A 19,840-nucleotide genomic window follows, 5' to 3' on the forward strand; every position below is an offset into this window, starting at 1 on the left:
CTGAAAACAAACATCCTCTCCCACAGTGCAAGTGGAAGGCTGCTTTTTGCCATGTGTTATTAGAATCACATAAAGTTGCAAAGGAGCACTTTAATAACCATAAACATCTTTTTTCTCATTTTTATGTACTTTGCTGAACAGTAGGCTACCTCCAGTATCTTAGCCAGTTTCTTGCTTGTCTTCAGCTCCAGCGAAGCCTTGTAAAGACAGTCATATGCTCCCCTCAGCTCCTCCGTCTTCTCCTGCAGGGAACACTTAAAGAGGAGGCTCTGCAGGCGGGTCTTGTACTCTGGTACTGATAACATCTGATGGAGAACACACACAACAAGCAAAGAAGTAAGAGATGATGAACAAAAATACAGCACACACAGGCGCAGGTAATCCACACCACCAACCCAGACATTCACACCCTGCCAGGTCTGTACCTGCAACACAAACTGGTCTGGCTCGCTGAGTTTGCTGGGGTCCTGTCTGTACGCTTCATACTGTTTGACCTCCTCTGCATCGGGGGCATACAGCAGCAGCTGTTTGATGTGGGATGGCTCCAGCCTATCACTGACCATGTTCATCAGCACCTGACGCAGCTCGCCAGGAGACAGCTTCAGGTGAGCTATCAGGATGGCTGAAGGTTAAAAAGAACATAGACAGGAATTACAGCTTCCTAATGCTGATCCATATATGAGCCCATAAATCTGGACAAATGGAAATACTTGACAATTTTTTACTTACAGGCATTGTAAGCCTTCTTATGGGACAGAATTTCAATCACATCTTTCTTCTTGAAGGTTTCTGGCAGGAGAGATGGCTCTGGAGCAGGCACTAAAAATTTGATTAGTGTTAGAAAAATGGAGGTCAAAATAGACAGTAGAGAGATGAATGGGGATGAAGATTTTGTGTATATTTTACATTTTTTGCAGCAGGTTAAGAGCAAATGCAAGAAGCACAAGTGCAGAATAGACTTAGATCCCGTTTAAATATGGTGAAAAAATGAGAGAAGCCCTAAGGGAAGTAATTTTAAAAAGATGTGTTGTTTCAGATCTGACGGACAAAATTCAGGGGTGAAATACTGTCGACTTAATGACTAAGTAATAACACTCCAAGAAGGCAGAGATCCAAGAGCCTGGATAATGATGTGCTAGGAAATAACGATGCATACTCCATTCTGGTTAAAAAAGTTTTAACATACTGTGTACACGAGTGGGGCTTACTGATTACTCCAGAATTCTTTACATATCATCTTATGATCTTCAGCTGTGCTTCCATTTAAAGCACTGCAGATATGCATACAGCCACTTGTACTCACTGGAGGGCTTCTGTGTCCCAAAGTGCAGCTCCAGATCCAGATACTTCACCATGTCATGCAGTTTTTCATAGTCAGAATTTGCTCCCAACTACCAAAGACATGCAAAAATGTTGCTATGTTTATTACAAATTCATGACTCTTTCTGTTATCATTAAATATAAAAACATATGCTAATTGGTATAACATTAAAAGGACATTTCATCTCCAAATCAATCTACATTGTTTTAGTGTGAGTTGTTGGAGTGGAGATATTGGCCGTAAAGTTGTCTGCCTTCTCTCAAGTATAAAGCAATTAAATGGTGGTGCTCAAAGCGCCAAAAAAAAAAAATTATAACAAACATTACTTAAGATATACTAGAGACCTTTTGGTGAACAGTCAACTATAGGAACTATTTTCCTTGTTCCAAACTACACCTACCAACTGTATAACCGTGCAGAAGGAAGTTAGCTAGCTCAGTTGTGCTAGGTGAGCTAGCAGTAGATGTCTGCTTCCCTCTGTGCGGTGATACACTTGGCAGGTGTAGTTCAGTAGAAAGAAAATGGTTCCTAAATGAAACTGATTTTGAGTAACCAGGTCATGATTTCTGGAAAGAGATATTGCTGTCGAGTTTTTCAAATGTATTTTTTGGCGTTTGAGCACCACAAGCTGATTGCCATCTCGTTCCATTATATTCGAGAGAGGGCAGACATCTCTACGGCCGATATCTCCAACGCTCTGCAACTCACACCAAAACAATCTAGATTTATAAATAGCACTACAAGTAGGGGGAAAAATATGTTTTTTTGATTTTGGGGTGAACTGTCCCTTTAAAGAGGCCTTAGCTCCCTATGTTCAAACCCCATAAAGCTAACCTGTCCCCAGATAGTCCCCTCTGAGTTTTCCACCTGCTCCCAGCGCAACCTCTTCACACTCATGTGGTTGGAGTCCATCCTGGAGAGCGAAGGCCTGGGCAAGGGTGGAGGGGAGCAGGGTGGAGGCAGCGGTGGAGGCGGAGGGGGCTCTAGGTGCTCTGAAGGGTCTGATAGTGAGTGGGGGAGGGACTGGGGCTGGCTCTGACCATGAGGCTGCTTATGGTGGGACTGGGTTTGGGGCTGGTGTTGCGTCTGCAGCAGGTGATGTGAGGGCTGGGACTGTGGGCGCGTGGCTTGGGTGGAGGGTGGAGGCTGGACTTGGTGCTGGGATTGGTGGTGTTGAGGCAGAGGCTGGAAAGTGGAGAGGGTGGGCTGGTGCGGCTGAAGGGGCTGAAAGGTGGAGAGAAGGGGCTGAGGCCTGTGGGGTTGCTGGGGAGGGTGGATGACATGAATCTGGTGTTGGTAGTCCTGCGGAGGGGGTTGTGGGGTCATATGGTGGATGTGGTGGATCTGAGGTGTGCTGGAGTGGTGGTGGGTCTGCTGGATAGAGTGGGGTCTTTGGGGAGAGGGTTTGGTGGGCTGGGGGTGATGAGTTTGGTGGATCTGCTGTTCCTGGTGTCTCCCTTGCGGTGAAACTTGGGTCTGATGATGACTTTTAAGACTTCTCCGACTCTGATGGGAGTGGCTGTCCCGGGTTAGCTGAACTGGGAGGGATGGTGGGTCTTGCTGGGCTTGATGGAGCAGCTCAGTGGAGGAGTGATGGGGCTTAGTTTGGTGCACCTGGTGGGCTTGATGGAGTAGCTCCGTCGAGGAGTGGTGGGCCTGGGCTTTGTGCATCTGATGGAGCAGCTCAGTGGATGAATGGTGTGGTTGTCCCCGATGCAGCTGGTGCACTTGATGGAGAAGTTCGGTCGAGGAGTGGTGAGGCTGCATTTGCTGCATCTGGTGACCTTGGTGCAGAACCTCTGTTGAGGAATGGTGGGCCTTGGGTTTGTGGATTTGGTGGAGCATCTCTGATGATGAGTAGTGGGCATGGGCTTGTTGCATCTGCTGGAGCATCTCAGCAGACGAGTGGTGGGCCTGGGATTGTTGCAGCTGATGGAGCATCTCAGCAGAGGAATGATGGGGTGGGGCTTGGTGCACCTGGTGGAGCATCTCAGCAGAGGAGTGGTGGGCCTGCGTCCTCAGGCCTTGATGGCTTTGGTAGATGCCCTCAGCATATTGACCTTGTTGGCTCGGGTGGGCTGTTGGTTGGGGCGACGGCTGGTGTGGAGGCGGGGCCGAACGGGACTGACGGCGGTGGTGATGACTCTGGTGGGCCTGCTGCTGCTGTGCTTGGCGCATCATATAAAGAGGATGGTTAGCATGGTGATGGGCGGAGTCTGGAGAAGGGAGTGGGGGTAAGGACTGGTGGAGCTGTTGAAGAGGCAGTGGCGAGTGAGCTTTCTGCTGCGTTGGCTGGTTAGGCATTGAGTGGTGGCTCTGGTAGATCTGTTGCTCCTGATATGCTTGTTGCTCCTCGTAGGCCTGCCGCTCTTCGTAAGCTTTTTGCTCTTCATAAGCTTTACGCTCTTCATAAGCTTTTTGCTCCTGGTAGGCTTGAAGCTCCTCAAAAGCTTTTTGCTCCTTGTAGGCTTGGCGCTGTTCGTATGCTTTTTGTTCTTGGTAGGCTTGGCGCTGCTCATATGCCTGTCTCTCTTGGTAGGCTTGTTGCTCCTGGTACAATTGTTGTTCTTCAAAAGCTTTTTGCTCCTCATACGCCTTCTGCTCTTCATAAGCCTGTCTCTCCTTGAACATTTTCTCCTGATAGGCCTGTTGCTCCTGGTAAGCCTGCTGCTCTTGGATCAGTTGTTCTTCATAGGCTTTCTGCTCCTCATACGCCTGCCTCTCCTTATATGCCTGTTGCTCCTCATAGGCTTGTCTCTCCTGGTAAGCTTGTTGCTCTTGGTAGGCTTTTAGCTCTTGTATGGTAGCACGGACCTGAATGTCCTCTCTTGTGGGCAGCACTTTATGTAAGGAGTGCCGTTTAGGTGGTGGGTTACTGCGCGGTGGAGGTGGAGGAGGGGGGCCAGATTTTCGGCGAATGGGCACATATGCTCTCGGAGAGTGTTCAGGGGTGTAGTTGAGCTGTTGCTGCTGTTGTTGGTGCTGAGACTGAGTCTGTGCAGGTGCTGGAGGAGGAGGTGGAGGAGGAGGCGGGTCGTTGAACTGAACAGGCGGGGGCGGTGGAGGGGTCATCGGTGGTGGAGGGATGTGGTCGGAAGAGGAAGAGTAGGTAAGGGAGGAGGCGTTCTCTTCTCCACTGCTGCTCTGAACATCACTCGGGCTGCTGAGCTCTGGGCCCACAAATCCTCCATTTTCATCTTCGTCCACACCCAACTCCTCTTCGTTATCGTCATCCTCCTCATCTGGGAAGCCCATCTGCACAACATCCTGGCATTAACACCAATTACACTTCATTAGGCCTTTAATGTCAAAGTGGAACTTGTTAAAATGGTACACTTTGAAAAATAGATGAGTTCATTGGCTACAACATCCCAAACGTTAACCAATAAAATACATAGTGGGGAGATTCTACAGGATCTCCTTGATATGTTTCTTTGCTAGAGCTGTTTAAACACGATTATCAAAGGAAACTTTTGACATACATTCAATGTGTAGGTTTGGTGACAGCTTTAATGACAGCTTGTGTATGTCTATCAACAACCCAGAGTTTACTCTACTGCTCCCCTCATCAAATGAAGTAAGCAACATGTCTTGAGGCAAATCATGTATAAAACTAATTTTCATTTAGTTGTTGTGCTTTTGACCTGACAATGAATTCAGGACTGACGGCAGGATTTAGGTTGGTGCTAGAATTGATGGGCTGGAGGTGCGGAGGAGGGACACTGCTGCACTCTCTTGTGTGCTTGTTTGTCACGTCATCAGTTGTCAATGCTCTTGCGACCTGATAAAGCCTCCAGTATGCTCCACAGGGTCTAGCTTGACTCTCAGCCGCCTGCCTCTATCCTACAGCCCCTAATCAGCCTCTAGCACTGACCCGTGCTTTGCTCTGATCCTCCATCAGAGAACCAGAGGGAGGGTGGGAGGGTGGCAGAGGCGAGGGTCCTCTGTCGGCTTTCCTCCCCTGTCCACATACCCCTGGATGTTAAGCTCTTTTTTATCCCAGGGATTTCGTGCCCCTGCCCTCCCAATATTTGTTCACTAACATTTGATTGGACAAACAATTCGCACTCTTGCCAATTATAGTGGGGTCCATGATATCCCTCCATACCATCAGTTCTAGCATCAACCCAGGTTTTAATGGTGTGTTTTACATGTTGATGGTGAGGCTGCTCTTTTGTTTATATTTGGGTCACATAATGTGTTTTTAATGATTCTCTGAGGTCAAAGTGATAATCGACAAAACTTAACTGCAACACACTATACAGGACAACACACAGGGAGACAACACTGTTGTGTGAGGCCAATCTTAAGATTCACTTTGTCATCTTTTAAAAGGACAGTATGTTCTGTACTCGTTCTGTATGTGTATATGTGTCAAGGGGTCTGTCCTATTTCACATTTGGATGCAAGGCTTACATACCGTAGGGAATTAGTGTACCATGCAGAATTAACCCTTTCTCACCAGAAACTATGATGAAAGAAGCGTATTTTCACAAGACTATTTCAGCTGATATGTGGCCCTAGAATATTTTTTCTTTCTACACCAAACAAAATGACTCTCTGAAGCTTCTCTACTGTCTTAAGTTTCCTTATGTAGAGCAGCAGTAAAATAATAAGAGAAGGGCAGCATGCACACACACAAAGTTGATGATTTAGACATGTGATCGCTGATAACGCCTGACTATGTGCACATGGTTACTGAATACACATCAACAGAAGCCAAGCTAATTCTTTTAATATTTACTTCATAATGAGGCTTTAGATTTTAAGTAACTGCGACTCTACCTCCTCATAGTCGTTCTCCGGAGTCAGGAAGTCATCAATGATAGCCACCCTCTGTCCCAGCTGCTCGCTCAGCGCATCCAGAAAGCGATCTGTGTCTTCTGAGCGTGGTGGTTTGGAGAAGGTGTAACGCCGCTTGTTGCTGCGGAGAGGAGGGGGGCTAGATGGGTAGTCCGGGGGCTCTGGAGGTGATGGAGGGGGACTGTCCAGGCTGATGTAGGGGTTGGACTCTGCACTGGTCTGGCTCGTCAGCCCTGACTGATAGAACTGGGGTGTAGGGGGGCTGGGGAGAGGCTCAGGCCAGGATGTAGGGGGTGGCGGGCCTTTACGGCTACCTGGGATAAGGAAGAGATATACAGTCTACAGTTATATGATGACGGCTAAATCTCTGAAGCATCACGTTAGGTGCAGTCTCTCTACTGAAATTCTAGTCTCGCCACCAGACAATCAGAGATCTCCGCCTTCTGATAGTCTGGGGATACTCCTTTCTAAAGTGTGTTTAACACACCGGCGAATACGGCCAGCAACAAAGCAACGCCTCTTGCATTTTTGAAAAGGACACGCCTTCTCGGAAATGTGCGCTCATCCTTTTCTCGTCCGCAAGGAAACAAACACACAGAGAGCTTGAAAATGGATGCCGAGAGATTTAACTCCGTTTAATCAAACGTGTGCTCATCCATGAAGAAAATATTTTTTCCAGCAGATGTCTTAGTTACAACATTATTGAGCTAACTGGAGTAGTTTCATGTCGTATCCAACAACGGGAGACTTTTAACAGATGACATCCTGATGTTAGCTTTGCTGCTGCTGTTAGCTGTCCCTGTCAGCTGCAGCCACTGATGCTTTCTAGACATCGCGATTTCCCAAAACTGAATAAATACCACACATAGCAACACAAAACTGCTTTGCTAGCTCAATCATGTTGTAACGAAGATATCCGCTGGAAAAGATATTTTTTCACGGACCGTTTAATGAGTTATTACCTATTACAGACAGTGCTAACGGCTAACAGGGCTAACAGCTAACGGTTAGCCCAGCTAAACATGCACACAAAAATAGTAATGTTTGTTCAATCATTGTGTTTATAGACTTTACAAACATCAGATTAGTCCAAACGGTGATACAGTGATGTGAAAATATATAGGCTATATATATATAGCTAAAAGCTCTGCTGGTTTTCTACCCGGAAGTATTTGTAAACAACAAGGCGATTCCCTCTATAGTCTATAGCCGGACAGATGAGTCATGGCCTTGTAAAAGATTATGTTTGTTTCTTTTAGTTGGTGAGAATGTGTCGCCGCAAACGCGACAAACATCCACTGAACTTTGATGGCGTTTTCTGTGAGCACGGCTGAGCCATTTTGTACCGCTACACATGTTTCTAGTCGGACTATGTTTACAAGCACAAGAGTTCAGCGAGCCACCGAAGGACCGCCCTGCAGATTTACTATTGGTTCTGCAACATAGGGAATTTTTTTAAACTCTGAAATTGTATCCGCCCATCTAAACACAAAATCAGGGAGAAAGTCATCAGTCTTTAGTTAAGCAAAGCGTCTAAAGACTGACTTGTGAGTCTACTGAAATTCAGATGTATAACTGAATACTTCATCCCCCAAAGGACCATCTGTACATCAATTACCCTGCGTTACGGTGAATGAAGAAAACTTCTCGCATGCCTCCGGTGAACAAAGGTTCAGTGTTTTTGGACAATATTAGACTATTGTATAACGACACAAAATGCCTTTCCTCTACCTAGTATACCTGCAAAATAATGCTCCATATTAAATTCTGTGATACCAGCTCTGACATTTTCTACACAGCAGGTCCTAAACTGACTTAAAGTAATCATTACAGCCATGCTGAGACAAAATTGAAAGCAGTGGGGTGTTTTTGAGACTCCTCTGTGCCGTATATTTATGTACATAAGATCACAAAAATCCTGTTAATGTAGAATTCAAGTATATTCAAAGAAATGGGTTGGCTACCTTGGGATTTCTCATTCTTGCACTGCAGTACTTTTTTAACATTTCATTATCCTCCTTCTCTTACACTAAAACCTCACACTCTCATTCATGCACACAACAGATCTGTAAGGTAGTTATTTTACACAGTATATTTGTTAAATATAAATCCAGGTGTTGTAAGTTTAGTGTAAGCTCATGCTTTCAGCTACCTGTGTTAGCATGTATTGTTGGAGAGGCCGTGCGCGAAGGAGGATCCAGATCTAGCAAACTCTCGGGGGAGGGAGGAGGACGACTCTTCAGAGACTTGGACCTCTTGGATGAATACATGTTCTCCAGTTCAGCGTACACTGCTGAAAGCTTGTATGGTGAAAATGAAAACAAACAAACAAACAAACAAAAAAAACCCGAGAAAGAGTTGTTTCAATGATGATGAGTCCTACATTGATATAATGTATATTTTCCCATGAGGGCTTTGGTACGTACATTGGTGAGGTTGTTGGGAGTCTCTGGAAGGGAAGTACCGTCTCCTGACTGCCTCTCTCCTGGAGCCAGCCTCATCCCTGCCTCCAGCACTGTGTCTGCACGAAGGCCTATGACAATACATTCATTAGTATGACTGAAATACAACTCAAGTAGATGAGTTAGCTCTGAGCTCTCTAACTATACAACAGAAAGGTTTGTCTCTGTAGGGTGGTTGCTGGTTACATTGCTGTTTCGCTCAATACTGGACAAATTTCAAAAATGTTTGTTCCCATTTGTCACTTAGACCCCAAAACACAGGAAAATGGGGTCCACGTTGAAAAATACCAAACTTCTGCTTTAATAAGACTTCGTTTATGATCACAGCTGTTGCTTTGAATGATAATGAAGACAGTTCTGTACCCATGCCCAAGTGTGTGCCGATGACCAGGTCATCAGAGCTACGTCCCCTCACACTGCTCCTGTACGTGGTCCCTGTCACCCTCATGGAGCTGCTACGCCGGTGGGGCTCAGGGACAACCTCAGGCTCAGGAGGAGGAGGCGGAGGCGGTGGCGGTGGTGGAACTGGAACACACACACATAATGGCAGTGTAGAGGAAGAGGCACAGATCCCATAGACAGCGTCTTGTACACACGACACCTTTTCATTCACACACATATTGACCTTAAAAAATGCACATACACACCAAAAATTATTGTGTGCACACACCTGGCGCTTTGTATCCAAGGAAGCGTGAGATCTTGCTCTGGCAGTGCTCCTGCTCCTCATACGTCAGCAGCTGGTAAACAAACTGCCAGATCACCTGTTTGGCTGGAGTATCCAGCACCGGGAACACATCCACGATCAGAGTGTCAACATTCCTGTTGCCATGGAAACACAGGCAAGGTGACCGAGATCGCCTGGCTGTTCAATCACAGGTTAAAGTTAAGCTCATGGGTGATGTCAACCAACAACTAATGGGAGACTAGACACAAAATTAAAATGGCACCCCACCAATTTCACACATTAAGGCAAGACTCCTCATCACGAGGAGTGTTACAAACTTTAAAAGGCATTTACCAAGCAGGGAGGGGTTGATTAAATGATGATACTGGTTGCATTATGGGAAATGTAGTGTGCTGATCCAGTGTTTTAGAGCTTGACTCACACTAGTAACTTTCGGATAATTCGGATATCTCGGACTCCCTCCCTCCTTGTTTGGACATCTCCTCACATCCATCTATCTCACCCCACTCCCCCTTCCCTTCTCCCACTCTTTTTTCAAGCCCCTTGCTCACCTGTGCTGGAAGAAGTTCTCCAGGGCCTTGCAGATAGTGTACCTCTCCTGAATGGTCAGCAGGTGCTCCAGCTGCTGTCCGAAGGTGCGGCCCTGAACCCGAATACTGGGGGGAAGAATCTCTGCCACCCACTGAAGGGAGCTGAGCACCGGGGAGCGGGCGCGCTCTGTGGGAATGCCACCTCCTGCAAGGTCTTGCTCTGCCAGTGCGAAAGTCGGCGGACCGTCCTCCACTACCAGAGTGGGCATGGCACCACTGCCCTGGAGCATGGACACCACCTTCTCATGTGAGGACGTTCTACAGGCACACATGGAAAGATATTTACACAAACACACTATTTTAGCCTTTTAACAGCATGTGCCAACTCAATTCTAAACAGAAGCTCAATCCAACAATTTCAATTTCTGCTGTGCAGCAATGTGATGTGTAAATAAACAACTTATGTAAAGCTTTCTATATTTTGCAAAGAACTTAACATATACCAGAGAATAAAGACATTCTCATGTTCTCTGGGGAGCTTATTTATCACTGTTTCACTTTTAACTTTAGTTTCAGGAAACTGTTGTTGTTTTTTTTACCACATCCAACTGAAATGAGATTCCCACTCACTTCAACAACTGTGTGAGCTCAACAAACAACAAAATATCTAAAAGGGAACCCTATGAGCATAATAATGTTTACCTCTAAATATAATCCTTTTCTCTTGAGTAAGATTTGGGCCCAATACCATGTTTTTAAGTGCCACCTGACCCCTCAGAACACAGACCAAGACCCTGATATGTCATTGGTAGCTGACGATACTAGTGTTTACATTGCAAATATGCTGTCTTCTGCTGTGGTGATTTCTCACGTCACCTATAGGCATCCTTTTTCTAACACTTCCACCTACCCTTCTATACCAACCAGAGTCAGGACACCCTACCCTCGATGTGAATGTGCAAAACGGGGTAGAGGCTAAGTAGTAGGGGCAAGGGGTGTATTGAGATTGAGCCTTAGAAACATAGTTTTATCTAGAAGTTGGGCACAAATTTGTAAAGGATTTGTAAAGTGAATGTGGGTGAGAGCTCAACCTCATGTCCAGTCCATTGAGAAAGAGGATGCGGTCTCCTGGTTTCAGACCTGCCTTGTCTGCTGGGCTTCCTGCAGAACAGAAAATGAGTAAGACATCTGATTTGATAATTTCCTCATTACAAGAACAAATTTCAGAAGCTTTGTAAAGATGTTACACTCAGTTAAATGTTAAAATGTGTTATTACAGTGTGACAACTAAAAATACTCATAACAACAGCTTGATCACTTGCATACACACACAAACATGACCTTAACATGCACACATTTCTAACTTACCAGGGATGACAGAGTCAATCCATACTGGAGCATGGCCTCTAAGAGTGAAGCCAAAACTTGTGTTACCTTTACACACTCGCACTGTCCTAAAGAGACAAATTTGAGCTTTGATTAATGGCAGAACTTAAAAATAAGCAAAGGCCTTATGAATTAAAAGAATAGCAGGGATTACAAAATATTCAGCTCTTTTATTAGCAAATATACAACAAGTATAAAAATGATCATGTCAGAGATTGTGCAGGAGAGGTAACAAACCCAAAGATCTTATGATGAAAACCTCCCCTCTAGAATTTAAAAACTATTCTATAACAAATAAGATTTCTCTCCTAAACACAAGAATATAACAGACAAAACAAGAAAATATAGTAATCATAAATGAGACACACCCATACACATAACACATAAACATAACTAATACATAAACTATGGCACAAGTGTTTTTTCATATTAGATTTAAGCGATAGTAATGGTGGACAGGTTTTTAATAAAGTGAGGACTGCTGTTCCAGAGTAATGGTCCTCTGTGTTAAAAGGGTGGTAAAAGGGGAAGATAAATATCCTCTGCTTGTCTTGTTGGATATGAATGGACATCAGAATTCATTAAGAGAAAGCTGTGCTTTTGAAACATATATTTACACAGAAAAATATTTGTATTTATTTGTTAAAATTCAAATACTGGCTGAAACCATGAAAAAAACGTAAATTGTATAGTACTGAACTGTGGAGTTAGACCACTGAACAGTTTTTCACCCTTTTCGTGTCCAGGATTTTTTGGGCGGGCCTGAAATCATGGCTCAATGATGGACTGGAGCCACCCTTAATATGACCCCTCCCACACTACATAAAAATTAACGTTAGAGCGTATAGCACCGGTGTCAATTTATACTTTTCAGTCTTTTAGCCCAATTTGGGCTGCTCAATGCTGTAGGTGTGTGAGTTGTGCTAATGTTAACTGCTGGACGAGAGGCTGTCGCTGCACAGTAGCTGGACGAGACCTCAGCATTGCAGAGAAAACCTAAACTTGCCAAAAAATTTTTTAATCATTCGAATTTTGCTCGGTGGTAAGTGACACATTTTTCTGTGATGTGATAAACACATTTTTGGGAACAGAAAATGAACGAATGAATGAATTACTCCTGTCCACCCTTTTGCACCTTGATGAAGACCACAGAGTTGAAACCGGACGGTGTTTTAATGTAAGCAGCTGTGTTTTGAAATAAAGGCTTTTTAACTTAATTCAAATGCATCTGTTCCTGTTCCACGCATGAGTACCTGAAATTCATTCAAGTTCATTCACACTACTATCTCATTCTTCACATATCTATTTTTGTTTTACCCTGACTTCAATATGATAAAGTTAATGTATATACTTTTCCTACTTCATGGGTTACCATAGAGACTCGGTTAGACTGACTAAATATGACATAATGGAGACGAACTGTGCTTAAGTGAGGGTGGCGGAATTCATTAATCACTATAGCTCATTGCACACAGTGTTGTGGCCGTGATCTGTTCAAAAAGTTATCTGCAATGAGTCAAATAATGCAATTTAATCCAGACACCAACTGTGGACGTCCTGCAGATTTCCATATTCAGCAGACTACTTTAAATTCACATCCTGCATGAACACTCCCACTTAAATATGGACAGTATATCCCAGGGGAGCTGCATAACATCATCACAACCCAGAGCCACAGAAGAGATTAGCAGTTTCTTGGGGTGCTTTATTCCCACATTTTCAAGAGATTTTGAGAGGATGTTTGTAAACATGTTATTTACACGTTTTTTAAAAATCCTCATAAATGAGATTAGGATTTTGGTTTCTAACCACAGACCAAACTGTCATCAATTCATAGAGACGACAGGAAACAACGTCACAGCAGATGAGAGTAAAAGGACAGGCATGACTGTGTAAATAGGTTTATGTTCCCATTGGCTTAAACACTGAATGTCTATTTTTTCACTTAACTCCTACCCCTCTGAATTCACATAAATCCCCTGCTTACACAGGAAGACCTGTCACAGCTGTTCTCATGTAGAGGTTATAAATTTGATCAGACGTAAGCAGAGAGGAGATGTTATTTTAAGAAAAAGGGTTTTCTTTGAAAGCTAAAAATGACATGGCACTGCGTAGCTGATGGTAAAATGGGATGATGATGATGGGACTCCTGTTAAAAGGCCAAAACACACAGGAAGTAAAAGAAGACAGGGTGTGAAAAACTGTCGAACAAAAATCCACAACATGATACTTGACACAGACCTGCAGTTGGTGGTGGTGCCACTGGAGTGCCCAGCTATGAGTGACGTGGTCTTGCGCATGCCGCGGGCGGGGGGGACCACGCCTTCCTCTGCGTGGGTGCGTGGCACTGAACTGGCGCGGGTGGAGACCAGAAGGCGTTCTGGGTGATCCTCGCTCCGGCTGCGGCGAAGGTGGTTGCGGCTAGGGTCACTGAAGCTCCGCCCTTTGAGCCGGCTCATCAGGCTTTGGGAAACGACCTCGTCAAAACGCTCCCGGTGCTTCTTGGGAATGAAGATCCTGGCGAACATTGTAGAATCAGACACAAACTCAGATCAGCATCACATCAAAGCAGCATTTTGGTGAAAATCACCACAAAAATCCCAAATTCTTGATCCCAATCTCATCCAAAGTATCCCATAAAACAGAGGGATCCTTGCTCTGACTGCACATTGATGCAGCTGCAGGATGCACTTAATTGGTTCAAAAATAGTTCAGTCCATATCGTCTCATGGGACGGCCGAGGCAGGTAGAAGGGATTGGTTCGACATTAGTTTGTGTGTTCTTGCAAGTGTATGCATGTGCGTGAGAGAATGAAAGAGATAAGCTTTGTTTGTGTGGTCCTGTCAGATTAGCAGCTGCAGGTAAGAGTGTTCAGTATCAGTGACAGCTCACAGCTAATATGTGAAAAGGAGGAAACTCAGTGCCAGAGCCACCTCTGGGAGAAAGTGCTCCACTCCCCCTTACCAGTGTTATTTTCCCCTCCCATAATCAACTCCCAATGCCTTTATCCTCTTAAAGGAAAAACCCACCCTCCCTCGGATACTCTTAGATATCAGTTTGTGAGATTTAGTGTGTTACAGGGGTGTTTTTGTGAGCGTGCTGCACCCGCTTTCCTACAGCTTGTTATGTGTGCTACATACATATGGATGAAAGGAAGGTGTCCAGTCAATAAATGAAGATTGGAGAGGATGTTGGCATCAAACTTGTGGAAGAAGGCTTGTATTTAAGCTGTCTGAGGCTTGGTGTAAAATTGGTATTGCTGCCTTTCCTATGACACATTTCTCACTGCAAGATTGTTTAACGTCAGCACACACTTGTAAAGAAAGCAGCGTTTTCTGTCTGTTTTCAAAAACCTGACATTTACCACTGATGTTTTGCTCTACTTGAAATGTCTACTCCCATTAAACCTCCCGTTGTAGCTGTGCTGTCTGCTGCATGAGATTTATATTAGGCCAATTATCTGCGAGAAAAGATATATAACACAACAACAGAAATGACCCAGAAATGGAAGTATCACTGCCAATAACTGTTTGGAAAAGTGTTTTGGGCTGCAATTTTCTTTTAAATATAGGACACCGTCTCCCTTTTTCTTTCCCTTTCATGTGGCGCACACAAGACACAAGCAATCCTCCATCTCACACCCATGTACACACACCTCATTTGTCCCTTTTCTATTTTGCATATCCCACCTACAAAATGATGCTGCCTCCATTCTCTCTATCTCTCTGTCTTCTACATGAATCTCCTGGGTACTTCCACCGTGCAGAGGAGAAAAGACACAAACACAACTCAAATGATACTGTTGAGAATAAGAGTCATCGGCACAGTCTGGTTTTCAAAGCTGTCACTGTCACTCTGCAGGTGCATTTGGGGAACATTGTTAGGAGGCAAGGATTAGATGATTTGGTAGTTTCATAATACAGCACAGCAAGTATTGGGTTTAAATTAAGAGTGACGCATAAGCTGAGCTGCCTCCGTACCAGTGTGTTACAACCCAAAGTTGAGGGAAGTTAACAGATATTTCCCCTCTGGAGATTTCTTACCTAGAGAAAATTCTGACTCACTAAAGTTTGCAAGCGTACACACACACACACACACACACACACACACACACACACACACACACACACACACAACTCACATTGATCCAATAAAACCTGGGACCCTATCCAAAGCCAATCTGTGTGTAGGAGTAGCAAATACACTCTAATTCTGTAACTTGTACAAATCAGGTCATAGAGCCTAAAGCTAGAAAAGTTCAACCACCTCCAACAAATGCAAACTAATAGACTGTGCTCATCACACATAAACAGTGAATAAAATACAGCCACAATTTCATCAAACACTAAGTTTGGTACTTTTAAGACACCGCAGCGTATTTTGAAACCTATTTTCAGTTTCTTATTAGACATCAGAAGTGAAAAATTGCCTTCAGCATTAAATTGATTATCAATAATATCTAGTTATCAGCTGCATTTAATTACACAAAGAGTATAAATATCACATGGCAGATTTTCTGCTTTACAATCCATGCGTCAGAGTCTTGTGTCCAATTATAGTGTGACACACTTGCATCTTATTTACAGCTGTACATTGCAAGTGAAATTGTACTGAACTGTATAAAATAAACAGCACAGCAGGAACAGCACAGTTTGTCCCCTCCACAATTTCCCCAAGTCATGCACACACATTACAGCCACATAATGGGAAGTTAACTGCTGATTCACTGTTTCTTGTGAGTTAACCCATCTGTGGAAATGCTGCCTGTGTCATAAGCAACTACAGCTCTACAACAGCAGACTACGCCACAAAAAATGTCAAATAATGCAATCAAAACAGCATTTAAGGGGCTCTATTTGAAATTAAGAGCATGTGTGTTGAATGGACACGGTTCTCAGCATGGAGGTGGCTGAGAAGGTGGCTAGCAGCTAATGGGTCTAACTCCATAAACAGTGCTGAAGAATGGCAACAGAGTTAACGGTGTTAACCAGGGGGAAACCAAAAGGGGAAGGACTACGCTTCTGTGACGCCACCATCGTGATATCAGTGATAACTGCTGTATGAGTGTAGTGCAAAGCGGTGGCGCTGTGCTAACCAGTGGGATACATACATGCACTAACATGCGCACCTGGCCAGACTAGCTTACCACAACAAACCACAGAGAATCTTGGATTACAACACACACAGAGATAGCGCGACTTTATTTCCTGCTCAGGATGTCATAACACCACTATATCTTTACACAGAAAATAGTTGTTTACTGCTATATTAATGCTGTGAATGTTGCATACAGAACCTTGAAAATGTTGTAATTAAGCCACCTTTAAACAAGCACTATGTGGATGCCTCTAATCACAGCACCAATAGCCCTAACTCCCAACACCTACATGTGATCTCTCAACACAGCAAAACCAGCCCTGGTTAAACTAAAAAAAAAGAAAATACCCGTGCATCCTTGCGTTTCTTGGTCTCCATTCAAGACTGTCAATCACACAACTTTAAAAGAAAGACTTTGACATTAACTGGGGTGCATGTTACATTTTTACAGTAACTATCTGCATGTGTCAAAAACTGTTAATTCACTATAAGGTGTTCCACAGGGATCAATTGTAGGTCCCCTTTTGTCTCCTGTCTATGTTAAACTTAAACCCATCACACAGACTTTATATTACCACAATCATATTATCTCATATGATCTTAGTTTTCTCAGTACACTCTCAGCATACTATGGGTGTAAAATGTGGATGTGCCATTGTTTAACTCTTAAAAATGCAACAGAAATGATGTTTGACACCATAGTGAAAAAACTAAACATGAAAGCTCACCTTGAGAGGATGGTAACTTCAATGGATATAGTTGCACCTGCTTACTATGCAGACAGCCATATAAATTAAAGCCAAGGGGAGATTTGTAGGTGACAGTGATTAAGTGCTGGGTGTGTTCATGCTGCATAAAGTCAACACTTCCCCGAAGGGCTGAAATGTGCTAATTTGTGACACCAGGCTGTTCTAAAGTGCAATCTCGAGGGTCAGTTTTGTAAAGCAAAAGTAAATCTGCAACGACTCGAGCTAGAGACATCACACAACAACAAAAATTAGTAGAAAACAATTTCAGGCAGAGTGAGTGACAATGAAAGACAAAGACAGTAATTAGTGAAAGAGTTGTGATGAATTCATATGAAGAATGGCAGAAGAGTTGCAGAAATACGAAGACACAACCAGCAAAATATAACAGAGCCAGAGACAAGAAAAGAGAGAAAGTGGAGAACTAGAGCTCTTTCTAGGCCAGGGTCATGCAACTACTGGGAATGAAGAAGGCTAGTATGTGCTTACAGGCGATGTAGGCCACAGAACTTTCCCAAACTGTACTCATACATCACCACGGTTGCTCTGACAAATGGCAGACAGGGAAAACTGAGCAGAACGGGGCCATTTATTGTGCACGTATGACAGCCACAGGGCCCGGCTCTACTGATTAACATTAACTTTATCACCTCCAACACCTCTCTGTCACGTTACGGTCTCAGTCAAAGAATATTTCACTTGTAAAATCTTGAAAACCGGCTTAAACAAGTGACCAGAAACGTCACAGCGTTCCTCTGTAGAAGTTGGATGTAGGCCTTGGGATGCCCTCAATTATAAGGAGGGCGAGAAGAGTCTATAATTAGGCCTGAAGGAGGGGTAGATCAAGGACACAGCACACAGAGGGATGAATGACAATTGCAATCAGCTGGAAAACTCATTGCAAGAGCCATTATTGTCAGACCCACTTCTGATCAGCTAATTTGACAGCTGAGCCAGTTATGAATTTGCAAACGCATAGCATAGCTGTAGAGAGATGAAGATCTGTACAGAGTTGAAATAAAAAAGCCACAGAAGGCAAAATAAAGACAAAGTATCAGTAGTTATTTGGAGATGTCAAACTCTTTGCTAGAATCTCTCAGTTTTCTCATCATGTTTCACAAGCTGGACTCTGATTTTGGGACAGTACAGAGTTTCGTATTTTTACATGCTGACAGAAAGTGTAAAATAATCATCAATACAAACTTGATAACAAGTTGCACAACAATACTAAAGCAACTTCAGATCCAAGTCAGCACAAACAACACAAAGCACAGTGAACACTGCTGAGATCAAAGGAAAAGTGCCATACCGAAAGTGTCTGGAAAGGCTCCTATCCCTTCCCATGGCTCTTCGGGGCTTTGAGGAAGTGCCTGAGCTCAGTTAAGCAATGCAAATGCCTCTCCCCTATCTCGGTGAGTCCCCATCTAGTTTGAACAAACAAACTCTCTCGGACAAAGGCGAAAGAAGAGAAAGATGAGAAAAAAGGAAGGTGTCCTGGATCTCAAAAGCGCCTGCTGCAGGATCAGAAAGCAGCCGGAGGAAGAAAGAGAGAGAACGAGAAGGATTGAGGGCGCAAACTGTAACAGTGGCTATGGTTCACATTCCTCCACACCTCCAAAACATCCTCAGGTAGCATCATCAGCTGCTCTCCAACTTCACGTGTGGGGCAACACCCTTTCTTTGTTCCCATCTTTTGTGCCCTCCTTGCTCCGAAGACGCCAGGGTTGAGGTCAGCGCAGGGCACTCCTCTCGGTCACAGTTAAAGGATAATCCTCATCACTGAGTCATCCGTCATTTTGCAGCAAGAGGTAGTGAGTGACAAGTCTTCTCTTACCTCAGTGGAGGAGGAAGGAAAGAATGAGATGAACAGAGGAGTAAGTGAGGAGGGAGAGAGGAGAGAAGTGAAGAAGAGAGGAGAGCCCCAGTGGAATTCCATAGGCAGGTCAGCACAATGGCTGCGTGCATGTGTGTGTCTGTGTGTGTGTGCAAGAACCAAAGTGTGTGCGCAAGAGAAAGTACAGAAACTTTGACAGTCATGTCTGCTTGACAACTACAATGACATCTATCCAAATGTCTCAATACTTTCCCAGCCCCCAACAACTTGACAGATTTATAAACATCTGTAAACACAGAACTGGTATTCAAATAATATGAGGAAAAAGACTGCATCCTTAATCCTGGCTTGTGAATGCATCCGTCTAATTAATTCACATCTTTGAAGTCTATATACAGACAGAGTATCAGACAAAGGCCTTCAGTTCACTTTAATTACATTCAATTACCATAATACAACAGAAACGCGTGAACAAAAGAGCGGATAGATGTTCCAAGATTGACTCTAATGACACTCCAGATACAAAATCTTGTGCATAACTTTCAAGTCTCTGAGACCGTGCTAACCCCTGGGTTTCAGAGCCGTTTAAGAATTGACACCAGCAAATGTGTCAGAAACCTAAGAGAGAATTTATTAAAAGAAGTAGGCTGCTTATAAATAGAACACATCCTGTGGGATGGCGAGGCAAATCGGCAAGGGGACAGAGGCAGACTGAGCAGAGTGTGGCCCAGCTGGTCAAGTTTTACAAGGCAATATGGGAGGAATAACTTCCTAAGATGTTAAGCACACCTCACATCCTCTAATGCGCGACCTCTAATTATGGGACTGAGTCTGACGTGTGTGCGTGAGTGTGTGACTGTCACAGGAAGTGACAGTGATTGATGTGGAGGGTGAGAGACTGACAGTTTGGCACACAGAAATAAGGGGAGGAGACAGCGGTCGAATAAAAGAGGGAGATTCAGCTTCAGTGGCA

The 19,840-nt window shown here is 44.1% G+C and overlaps 1 protein-coding gene across 6 annotated transcripts in view; it reads right to left on the reverse strand.

Moving 5' to 3' along the window:
- The window catches only part of grid2ipa (glutamate receptor, ionotropic, delta 2 (Grid2) interacting protein, a), a 37,224-nt gene that overhangs the window by 7,796 nt on the left and 9,588 nt on the right, over nt 1-19,840 (reverse strand). For 3 of the 6 annotated variants that reach the window (XM_078161321.1, XM_033644256.2, XM_033644259.2), the window contains 14 exons: nt 13,432-13,707; nt 11,173-11,258; nt 10,896-10,965; nt 9,826-10,122; nt 9,257-9,408; nt 8,950-9,111; nt 8,551-8,657; nt 8,277-8,424; nt 6,107-6,438; nt 2,156-4,588; nt 1,304-1,391; nt 730-819; nt 426-622; nt 150-305 (listed from right to left, as the gene is read on the reverse strand). In XM_078161321.1, the coding sequence (XP_078017447.1) occupies nt 150-305; nt 426-622; nt 730-819; nt 1,304-1,391; nt 2,156-4,588; nt 6,107-6,438; nt 8,277-8,424; nt 8,551-8,657; nt 8,950-9,111; nt 9,257-9,408; nt 9,826-10,122; nt 10,896-10,965; nt 11,173-11,258; nt 13,432-13,707 (4,594 nt within the window). Of the gene's footprint in view, nt 1-149; nt 306-425; nt 623-729; nt 820-1,303; nt 1,392-2,155; nt 4,589-6,106; nt 6,439-8,276; nt 8,425-8,550; nt 8,658-8,949; nt 9,112-9,256; nt 9,409-9,825; nt 10,123-10,895; nt 10,966-11,172; nt 11,259-13,431; nt 13,708-18,342; nt 19,673-19,840 lie in introns of those variants that run through there. The other 3 variants (XM_033644258.2, XM_033644257.2, XM_078161320.1) reach the window with 3 other exon arrangements.

The sequence above is a fragment of the Epinephelus lanceolatus genome, chromosome 18 (genome assembly GCF_041903045.1).
Source record: "Epinephelus lanceolatus isolate andai-2023 chromosome 18, ASM4190304v1, whole genome shotgun sequence".
Lineage (NCBI taxonomy): Eukaryota > Metazoa > Chordata > Actinopteri > Perciformes > Serranidae > Epinephelus > Epinephelus lanceolatus.